The 11345-nt window shown below is 41.0% G+C and overlaps 1 protein-coding gene and 1 long non-coding RNA gene across 2 annotated transcripts in view; one reads left to right on the top strand and one right to left on the bottom strand.

Annotated features, from left to right (window-relative positions):
- The first annotated feature begins 1058 nt into the window (after positions 1-1058).
- The window catches only part of SLC28A2 (solute carrier family 28 member 2), a 25504-nt gene continuing 15217 nt past the window's right edge, over positions 1059-11345 (top strand). Inside the window, exons 1-3 of the mRNA XM_023227259.2 lie at positions 1059-1107; positions 2027-2123; positions 2260-2348. Of these exons, the coding sequence (XP_023083027.2) occupies positions 2043-2123; positions 2260-2348 (170 nt within the window). The 5' untranslated portion in view covers positions 1059-1107; positions 2027-2042. The remainder of the gene's footprint in view (positions 1108-2026; positions 2124-2259; positions 2349-11345) is intronic.
- Positions 1270-11345, bottom strand: part of LOC111552822 — a 27928-nt gene continuing 17852 nt past the window's right edge. The window contains exons 2-3 of the long non-coding RNA XR_002734736.2: positions 4163-4200; positions 1270-2247 (exon numbers count right to left, since the gene is read on the bottom strand). This is a non-coding gene — a long non-coding RNA (uncharacterized LOC111552822). The remainder of the gene's footprint in view (positions 2248-4162; positions 4201-11345) is intronic.

Raw genomic sequence — 11345 nt, 5'->3', positions numbered from 1 at the left:
TGGTGGCTGGCTAATAGTGGTTACTCAATAAATATTTGTTGAATGGATTAATAAAATAATTCCTAGCATTCATTTGGCATCGAATCATGTACAGTCGTGCTTTCTATTGTTTTCTAGGGCATGTCTTTCCAGTACAAAATGATGGTAAATTTTCTGGGTCCAGAGACGGCTCTTACTTTATTTTACAGGCTACCCAGTGCCTAGTCCGGTGGTGGATAAGGCTCCCAGGGATGCGCCTGTTGTAAGTTCTTGCAGAATTCTTTTGTTTTGTTTTGTTTTCAGACAGCGTCTCACTCTGTCGCCCAGGCTGGAGTGCAGTGGCGCAATCACAGCTCACTGCAAACTCCATCTCCAGAGGCTCAAGGGATCCTTCCACCTCCACCTCCTGAGTAACTGGGACTACAGGCGTGTGCCACCATGCCCAGCTAATTTTTGTATTTGTTGTAGAGATGGGGTTTCGCCATGTTGCCCTGGCTGGTCTCAAACTCCTGGGCTCAAGAGATCCGACCTTCTCGGCGTCCCGAAGTGCTGCGATTATGGGCGGGCGCCACCTCTGCAGAAGTCTTAGGCCTGCAAAACAGTCTTAGAAAGATACAATAGGCCGGGCGCGGTGGCTCAAGCCTGTAATCCCAGCACTTTGGGAGGCCGAGATGGGCGGATCACGAGGTCAGGAGATCGAGACCATCCTGGCTAACATGGTGAAACCCTGTCTCTACTAAAAATACAAAAAATTAGCCGGGCGAGGTGGCCGGCACCTGTGGTCCCAGCTACTCGGGAGGCTGAGGCAGGAGAATGGCGTGAACCCGGGAGGCGGAGCTTGCAGTGAGCTGAGATCCAGCCACTGCACTCCAGCCTGGGTGACAGAGCAAGACTCCCTCTCAAAAAAAAAAAAAAAAAAAAAAGAAAGAAAGATACAATATTTAACTTGAGAGGTGCAGTCCTCCTCCACAGTGAGAGCAGGCTCAGCGAAGGAGGGCCCAAGACATAAAACTAACCAATGGCAGGAAAGTCCCCATGCCCCGCCCAGCTGCCCCTCTTTCCTCGCAGCTTAGCTTTTCTTTCAGTCCTTCATTGCGGAGCCAGAGGGAATCACTTACACAAGCTGGGGTAAGCAAAGGTGTTGGGGGAGGGCAGGTGCCTAATTTCCAAATTTTTGAAGAGATCATATTTAAACTAAATGCAGGTAGTTCTGTGCCTCCTCAGGAAGGCCCTAATTTACACACTATAAGTTGGTTGTGTGTGTTTAATGAAATTATACTTCAAGTGCTTGAAGAGATCACGTTTTTAAAAGCAAATCCATGGGGAAGGGAATTTTCTGCAAAGTAAAGAAATATCTCAGAATGAACTTATATTCTAATTGTGAATGTCCATGTATTAAATTTGCTTATTCTGAGGCCCACGTTTGCTTATTTTGTTTAAAACTTTACTTGGGATCATTAACATTCACACTAATTATTTTAAATGTAAGTTTCATTAATTTCACTGATAAGGAGTTCTCTCTGGGGCATAAAACATAATTCTTATGCTGCATTATAGTCAGGAATTTGAAGGCTTGTTAATCTTTGTCTGTTCAGCAGTACTTTAGGGTCTGGGTCTTCCCAACTGCCTTGCTCCCCGTTTCCTTCTTACTCAGCAAGCTTAGTGGGGCCTCCCCCGGGCTAAAAGGAGTAGTTACCCTATGACTCTTCCTTTGAGGTTCCAAGTAGGAACCTTTATAGCCCAGATCCTGGGGCCCTGGGCCGCCCACTGATTCATTTCAATTCCACTGCCTTTCATTTCTCTTCTCCTATCTTATTGCCCCTTCTTTAGCTATTCACAAGAGGAAATAGGATTTTATTTTTCATCACGTATTATATAAAAATTACACATCCAATCTTCTCAATTCTCAGTTCTTAAAGAAATCAACTAAGCCTTCAAAGACTTTTAGTTTTGCATTTTCCATGGGTAACTGGTCCTAAAAATTCTCCCCATCCCCACAGGACAGAGTGACCAGTCTTTCAGGCTTGGCCCCGAATTTGTTTTTCAGTTGAGGAGAACAAGAGATGGAGAAAGCAAGTGGAAGACAGTCCATTGCCCTGTCCACAGTGGAAACTGGCACAGAGAACCCAGGGCTGGAACTCATGGTAATTCGCCAGTTTAGTTTCTCTCTGCAGAGCTGTGGATGGCTGCATGGCCTCCTGTAGGGTGTTTGACTGCTCTCAATCCCCATCATCCCTGGCAGGGCTCCGTGACTGATTCCAACACTTCCTGTGCTTGTAGGAAAAAGAAGTAGAGCCTGAGGGAAGCAACAGGACTGACACACAAGGACACAGCCTGGGGGATGGACTGGGCCCTTCCACTCACCAGAGGTACTGGTGTTTTGGAATCTTGTTCAGTTAGGAAAGGGCCTCGGGAGGGCTACCCCTTCGAGCAGCTTGTGGTCTTATCACAACCGCTGCACCTTAGCATGTGTACATATATATATGTACCTTATGTAATTAATTGTTACTTAATCCTGTGCCAAAAACAATAGGAGTTCAGCAGTATCAGTGTTGGTTGGACTGAAAACAAAAATAACAACAATGGTAATAATAATGGCTAACAGATTTTGAGTGTATACTTACTATTTTGCAGACTGCTTTATGTTATACATTTATTTTCACAATAACATGTAGATACTCATTTTAATCCCTTTAGAAATTAATTTACTGTAACATTAAAAAAAGGTAACTCTTCTGGAATACTCAGATTTGGGAATGGTGGAGGGGAAGGGAAACCTGGGGAGAAAACACAGAAGGACCTATTATAAGGATAATAAAGAAAGTGAAAAAGGACAGTGTCTTAGAAGTCCAAAGAGGAGTCTCAAGAATGAAGAAGGTATGTGAACAGGGGTGTTCACAGTGCTATGTGAACAGGGGTCTAGGAAGGAGGAGTGAGAAAAATCTTTGAATTTGTTCATGGATCTGGTCCCAGAAGTAATGTCAAAGAAAACTGTTTGAGTAAAATAGATAATATGGAAGGAAGCAATGTTCCATGGTCTGGAAAAGAGTGGGTATTTATAAAAGAGTGCAGAAGTCGTACACTAAAAGCTGAGAAGAAGATATTGGATAGCTTCTAAAGGGAATATGGTCATGAGCCGCATAACGATGTTTCAGTCAATGATGGACTGCATTATACAATGGTGTACAATGGTGTATATCAATGGTGTATATCATTACAAAATGGTTGTCCCATAAAATTATAATACTGTATTTTTACTGTACCTTTTCTATGTTTAGATATGTTTAGATACATACTTACCATTGTGCTACAATTGCCTACAGTATTAAGTACAGAAACCTGCTGAACAGATTTGCAGCCTAAGAGTAATAGGATCCACCATATAGCCTGGATGTGTCATAAGCTATACCATCTAGGTTTGCATAAGTACACTCTAAGATGTTCGCATAATTATGAAATTGCCTAATGGTGCATTTACCAGAATGTATCCCTGTTGTTAAGTAACACATGACTATATATGGAGATGATTCAGAACAGCTTCCAAACAAAAGGTTATTTTGTTGTTTTTTTCTCTTTATTTTTGAAAGCTACCTCAGTGACTTCTTACAATTTTTGTTTTCTTCACAATTTGCTTATTTCTAAAACTTTTTGTATTATCATGTTTTATATATACTGAATTGACAGTAAACTCTTTGTAAGTTTTTCATGCTTACATGATATTTCATATTTTGCTTAGCAGTGTGGTCGTTAATCATGTGAGTCACGCTGCTTGGGTCTGTATTTGAACAGTGGTGTGCTGGTAAATGTTTAAGAATTGACTTTCCACCGGGCTAGTAGCTCATGCCTGTAATCCCAGCACTTTGGGAGGCTGAGGTGAGAGGATCACTTGAGCCCAGGAATTCAAGACCAGCCTGAGCAACATAGTGAGACCTGCCTCTACAAAAATTTTTAAAAATTAGCAGGGTGTGGTGGTGCGTGCCTGTAGTCCCTGCTACTCCAGGAGGCTGAGATGGGAGGATCACTTGAGCCCAGGAGGTTAAGGCTGCAGTGAGCCATGATTGTGCCACTGTACTCCAGCCTAGGGGACAGAGTGAGACCCTGTCTCGAAAAAAAAAAAAAAGAAAAAAGAACCACCTCTCCGAGTGTAGTTTTGCAATGAATATTGGTTAATATTTTTGCTCACCTTAATGAGGAGTAAGACCGGGGGTTGGCAAACTTTTCCTGTAAAAGACAAGGTAGTAAATATTATGGGTTTTGTGGTTGATGTGGTCTCTGTTGCAATTACTAAACTCTACCATTTTCATAGGAAAGCAGCCACAGGTGATACTACACAAATCAGCATGGTTGTGTTTTGATAAAACTTAATTTTTAAAAAGAAGATGAGATGAACTTGGCACACAGACCACAGCTTGCTAATCTTTAGTCTAGATGAAATAATAAATTAAGACTTCATTTACAGTATTTGCCTGTAAGGTAAAAACTCTCAACAGAGCTGATTTCAAGTAACCAAAGGGATGTCATTGAACACGGAGTTGGGAAGAGATGTATCACAGCACATCATCATACAAAATTTCCACCATACACATATAGCAGTCATGAATAACTTCATGAGCTCACATAACAGAAAAATGTAGGAAAATAATTAGAAAATTATGAGTTTTTAGTATTTATTACCTTTGTCTTTAATGTAATTTAATTACACGTTTATATAGTTTTAATTTTTAGTAATGGCTTGCACAATTCCTGAAAATGTGACAATCACCTCTCTCAAGCCAGCGCAGGCCAGCTTCCCCTGCACCACTGACTCTACCACTTACCAGACTTTGGGCAAGTTATTTACCCTCTCTAAACCTCAGTGTTCACCCTGTAAAACAGGAATAATATTAGCACTTAGCTGAAAAGATCTTGGTTTTTGGTTTTTTGTTTTTTTTTTGCCAGACTGTTGTTGGCACCTTAAACTGCTCTGATACATAACGTGTCCAGTTCCCTTCGATTCTCATCGACTTTATATTTTCTGATATAAACAATGTTAACTAAAATTACATAGATATAAAATCATGCCTTAAGCTTCCTAACTTGCATTTATTTTTTTTTTTTTTTTGAGAAATGAGGTCTTACTTTGTTACTCAGGCTGGTCTTGAATTCCTGGGCCCAAACAGTCTGCCTGTCTCAGCCTCCCAAAGTGCTGACACTACAGGTGTGAGCCATGTGCCTGACCTTCACTTGCATTTCTTTAAATTTTTGTAAAGCTACACATTTTCCTCCATTTGCCTTACTTTCCGTATTTCTATGTGTGATTTTCTTTTCTTTTTCTTTTTTTTTTTTGTTTTTTTGGAGATAGAGTCTCACTCTGCCACCTAGGCTGGAGTGCAGTGGTGTGATCACTGCAACCTCCACCTCCTGGGTTCAAGCGATTTTCCTGTCTCAGCCTCCTGCATAGCTGGGATTACAGGTATGTTCTACCACACCCAGCTAACGTTTTTTTGTGTTTTTAGTAGAGACGGTGTTTCACCATGTTGGCCAGGCTGGTCTTGAACTCCTGACCTCAGGTGATCTGCCCACCTTGGCCTCCCAAAGTGCTGGGATAACAGGTGTGAACCATGAACCACCGTGGCTGGCCTACTTTTCTTTATCAACTAAAGTAAGTTCTGGATTTTGAATCTCATTTCCTTTCTCCTGACCAACTCAAATAGAACCCACATAGATTTCTTGTTTCCAGTTCTCCCCACCTCCTGCCAACCTGTCCTATATAGCTTCTACCAAAACTGCCTAAAATATGCCTGAACTCCCTTATTCACAAATCTCTGTGGCTCCCCAGTTGCTCCTGAACAAATCCAAACTCCACAGCCTGGTATTCAATTCTCCCCACAACCACTGTCCCCCAACCAAGATCTGTATCCAACTTGACTTTCCAACATTAACTTTTGCAATTCCCTTTCTAATGCCACCCTATGTTCTAGTGAAAGTCAACTATCAACTGTTCCTTATATGTAATCCTCAATTTCCTGCCTCCATGTCATGCATGTCATTTCATCGTTGCTTCTGAGCATACTGTCTTCCTTTTATGTCTTTGAGCCCAAATACAACACATCTTTTAAGGCTCAACTCAAGAGCAATCATGTCCATGAAACTTTCCCTGATGCTGCCTCTCCTCACCTCAGTCTCACTGGCCCCAGTCCTAAGAGGTCCCTTCTTCCTCCAAACTTCCATAACATTCTATCTGAACCTCTCTTATAACACTTTAAGCTTTTGACATTTTGTTATAGACTTACATGTACATTATATTCCCTATACTGGCCTGTAAACACATTGAGGGCGAGATAAATGTCTATTTCATCCTTTTGTCTCCTGTAACACTGGGAACAATGCTTTACCCATAGTTTATACTTAAAATTCCGTAACATTCAAAATTCAATAAATATATCTTAGTAAGTTACGTATATAATCTAGATAATAGACTTTATTTGTAATTTTTTCATGTATACATTTTTCAATTCTGTTTTGTTTCTGTATTGATTTTTAAGTATTTATTTCTTTTTCTTTTTATTCTTTTGTTTGATTGACTCTGATGATCTGGGATTCTTTGTAGGGAGTAATCTGACATGTAGCTCTAAGCTGATGCTTTTCCACACTGATACCCACTTTTCCAGCAATAGTTATTAAATTGTGAGTTCTTTCTCTATTCTGATGTTACTTTGACTTTATTAAGTTAACGTGATAATTTGGATCTGTTTTTAAATCTTTTGTTCCATTGACACAGTTTTGAGTACTTAACACTCAGAACTGTGTCATTGTTTACAATGTACATTAAAACTTGATGGGTCACGTATTTGCCTCAGTTTTGCCTTTAAAAAATATTCCTTGGGGCTGGGCACAGTGGCTTATGCCTGTAATTCCAGCATTTCAGGAGACCGAGGCAGGCGGATCACTTGAGATCAGGAGTTTGAGACCAGCCTGGCCAACATGGTGAAATCCAGTCTCCACTAAAAATGTAAAAATATAAAAATTAAGCGGGCATGGTGGTGGGCGCCTGTTGTCCCAGCTACTTGGGAGGCTGAGGCAGGAGAGTTTCCTTAACCTGGGAGGTGGAGGTTGCAGTGAGCCGAGATCATGTCGTTGCACTCCAGCCTGGGCAACAGTGAGACTCCATCTCAAAAATATATATGTTATATATGTTTTTTGTCAAATTTTATTTTATTATTTTTATTAATTTTTTAGACTGATTGCATGCCATAGTTTAACTGGTACAGTTTTTTTGCCTTTTTAGTGTAATTTTTAATAAGGCATAACATGCATACAGAAAAATAAACATAAGCCTTAATGAATTTTCACAAAGTGAATACACCTATATGACCACCGCCCAGATGAAGAACCAAAACATTATCAGTACCCAAGAACCATTTTATGTTTCCTTTCAGTCAGCCTCCCTAAGGGTAATCATTATCCTGACTTTTAGCATCATAGATTAATTTTGCCTGTTTGGATTTTATATGGGAAGTCTAATTTATATTTTAAATGAAAATATACCATATATATACTCTTGTTGTTTGGCTTGTTTTGCTTCACATTGTGTTTTGGAGATTCTTCCATATTATTGCATATATTGTATTTTGTACATTTTTAATTGCTGTATAGTATTTCATTGTAAGAATCTATCACAGTTTATCTGGTCATTTTACTATGGGTCAGAATTCTAGTAGTTTCTATGTTTTTGCTATTATGGTACAGCTATGAATATTTTTGTGCATGTCTTTTAGTAAAGATAAATACACCTTTCTATTGGATATATACCTTGGAGTGGAATTGCCATGCTATAGGGTATGTATAGGTTTATGTAGCTTTAACAGATGCTAAACATATTTGTACCAAATTTCACTCTGCTGGCAGTGTTATGAGAGCGTGTCTTTTTTCATTATCTCCTTTGTATGTGTGTAGTATTATCACATTGTAGCTTTGCTTTGTATTTCCCTAATGGCTAAGGAACTTGTGCACCTTTTCAGCTTTTTCTGGCCACTGAATATTCTCTTTTGTGAAGTGCCTGTTCAAGTCTTTAATTGGCAGCATTTTTCTTTCTTAGTGTATAAAAGTAGGAGTACATTTTATAAATGATGAAATACAAACAAGAGTACATTTTAAGTACTTGCCATTAAAAAAATTGGTATGTAAGGTAATGCATGTGTTAATTAGCTTGATGTGGCCATTCCACAATGTATACATATTTTAAGGCATCATGTTGTATACCATAAACATATACAATTTTTGTCAATTTTATTTTATTTTCATTTTTTTTTTTAGAGATGGGGTCTCTCAAACTGCTGGGCTCAAGTGATCCTCCCACCTTGGCCTCCCAGAGTGCTAGGATTACAGGTGTGAGCCACAGCACTGAGCCAATTTTTGTCAATTTTAAAAAGAAGTAAAAAATTAATACCCTGAATGATGTTGCTACCACTGTAAATGATATTCTTTCATACTTTCTAGCTATCTGTCACAAGCATATAGGCAAATCATTTTTGTGAATTTATCTACCTATCTACCTATTCCTTTATTCGGCAAACTTTTTTTTTTTTTTTTTTTTTTGAGACGGAGTCTTGCTCTGTCACCCAGGCTGGAGTGCAGTGGCGCGATCTCGACTCACTGCAAGCTCAGCCTCCCGGGCTCATGCCATTCTCCTGCCTCGGCCTCCCGAGTAGCTGGGATCACAGGTGCCTGCCACCACACCCAGCGAATTTTTTGTACTGTTAGTAGAGATGGGGTTTCACCGTGTTATCCAGGATGGTCTTGATCTCCTGACCTCATGATCCACCTGCCTCGGCCTCCCAAAGTGCTGGGATTACAGGCATGAGCCACCATGCCTGGCCAGCAAGCACTTATTGAACATCTATTATGGGCCAGGCACTTGTTAGCAACCTAAGGCAATAATAGTATGTGCTAGGTACTAAGTTAGGCACCAAGAATACAAAGATAAAAACAGAAATGCACCTTTCCCTGATATGCTCACAACCTAAGAAAGGCAGGTAAACAGAAAAATGACAATATCATGCTATACGGTAAGTGCTAGAACAAAGATGTAAAATGCCACAAGATCACAAGAAAGTGAGCACCTGATTCTGACTGGAAGGAATCAAGGAAGGCTTTACTTAGGAGTTGACATTTAGTTGGATCTTGGAGGATGAATAGGAGTTTGTCAGATGAAGAAAGGTAATAGTGCATACCAGGCGTGGGGTATGAACGGTTCTTACGTGTCCCGTGAAGGGTAGGATATTCAGACTGGCAGAACACTGGCTTGTATAATGGGAAAGAGGCAAGCAGTAAGACTGTGAGACAGGAAGTCTTAGTTGGGGACACGCTGTAAAGTCCTAACAGGTCTGGTTTTATACTCAAGAGACAAAGGGATTTTTTTTCTTTTTTTTAATTTTTATTTTGCTCTGTCACCCAGGCTGGAGTGCAGTGGTACGATCTCAGCTTACTGTAGCCTCTGCCTCCCAGGTTCCAGCGATTCTCCTGCCTCAGCCTCCTGGGTAGCTGGGATTACAGGCGCACGCCACCAAGCCCAGCTAATTTTTCTATTTTTAGTAGAGATGGGGTTTCACCATGTTGACCAAGCTGGTCTTGAACACCTGACCTCAGCTAATCTGCCCACCTCGGCCTCCCAAAGTGCTGGAACTATAGGCATGAGCCACTGCGCCCAGCGGCCAAAGGGATTTTTAAGCAGGAGAGGAAAAGGAACCATATTGTTTCTTAGAAATCAATTCTGACAGCAATGTGATGAGGGGATTGCAGCAGGGAGAGTGGTGACAGAAGCTAGTTAAAAGGCTCTTACCATTGTTCAAGCAAGAGATGAAGAGGGCCTAGGCTAAGGCAGGGTGAATAAGGATAGATCAGAGAAGTCAAATCCCAGAGACTTTTGGAGAAGAACAGGAAAGATTGAATGATTGATTATAGGCTAGCCATTCTCAGGAAAAACACCCAGATCCCTGTCTGTATCCTCTGTTACTCCCGTTCTTGGTTCCTCAGGGCATCTTTAATCTGATCCTTCAATGCAGACTGATTATCTGCTTTCTTTTCATTATTATTTTATTTTTATTTTTTGAGACAGAGTCTTGCTCTTTCGCCCAGGCCGGAGTGCAGTGGTGCCATCTCGACTAACTGTAACCTTCGCCTCCCAGGTTCAAGCGATTCTCTTGCCTCAATCTTCCGAGTAGCTGGGACTACAGGCATGTACCACCACACTCAGCTAATTTTTGTATTTTAGTAGAGACAGTGTTGGCCAGGCTGGTCTCAAACTCCTGACCTCAAGTGATCTTCCCGCCTTGGCCTCCCAAAGTGCTAGGATTACAGGTGTGAGCCACCACGCCTGACCTTCATTATTCTTTTTTTGTTGTTGTTCTTTTGAGACAGTCTCACTCTGTCGGTAGGCTGGAGTGCAGTGGTGCGATCTTGGCTCACTGCAACCTCTGTCTCCCGGGCTCAAGCAATTCTTCTGCCTCAGCCTCCCGAGTAGCTGGGATTGCAAGTTCATGCCACCACACCCAGTTCATTTTTCTATATTTTTAGTAGAGACAACCTCCACCTCCTGGGTTCAAACGATTATCCTGCCTCACCCTCCTTAGTAGCTGGGATTACAGGTGCCCATCACCATGCCTGGCTAATTCTTGTATTTTTAGTAGAGACAAGTTTTTGCCATGTTGGCCAGGCTGGTCTTGAACTCCTGACCTCAAGTGATCCCCCCACTCCTGCCTTGACCTCCCAAAGTGCTGGGATTACAGGCATGAGCCACCACACCCAACTTATTTTTTATTTTTATTTTTTAAACCCGAGGCTCAGTTCCAATCTGATATTCTAGGAATAGGTTGTTAATGGGTTTTACAGAAATGAGTGTTCTTAATTGATTTCCTGCAGTACTCCTGAATTTTAGTTCCCAGGAAATGGTGAGTTGTGGTCAGGAGGTGATGGAAGAAATCTTTTCTAGGCATGCGATTTGTATCTACTCTTGGACTAGTCCATGCCTGCCTCTTATTTTGCAGGAGGCTTGCTCAACTGGCATTCGACTGCATATAATTTTAAACCAGCTTTATCTAGTACATCAGTTTAGGTCCCAACAGGAAACAGATGGCATACTTAAGATAATTATAGGAGAATTTATTTACAAAGAGACCATTACAAAGATATGTATGAGGTGTGGTGACACCATAAGAAAGGATAGTGCAAGAACCAAAAGTCTTGAAGCAGTGAGCAGTGTCTATTCCTAGGCCTGAAAGAATAAGATGTAAGAGCACCTGGCAGGAAAGTCAGATTAAAAAGGCCTCCTCAACACACTGACCTCAGTCTTTTCATACACTCTGATCTTCTGTGGAGGTCCCAGTAGC

This window comes from Piliocolobus tephrosceles, chromosome 6, assembly GCF_002776525.5.
Source record: "Piliocolobus tephrosceles isolate RC106 chromosome 6, ASM277652v3, whole genome shotgun sequence".
NCBI lineage: Eukaryota > Metazoa > Chordata > Mammalia > Primates > Cercopithecidae > Piliocolobus > Piliocolobus tephrosceles.
This window is presented reverse-complemented; position numbering and strand designations above follow the sequence as displayed.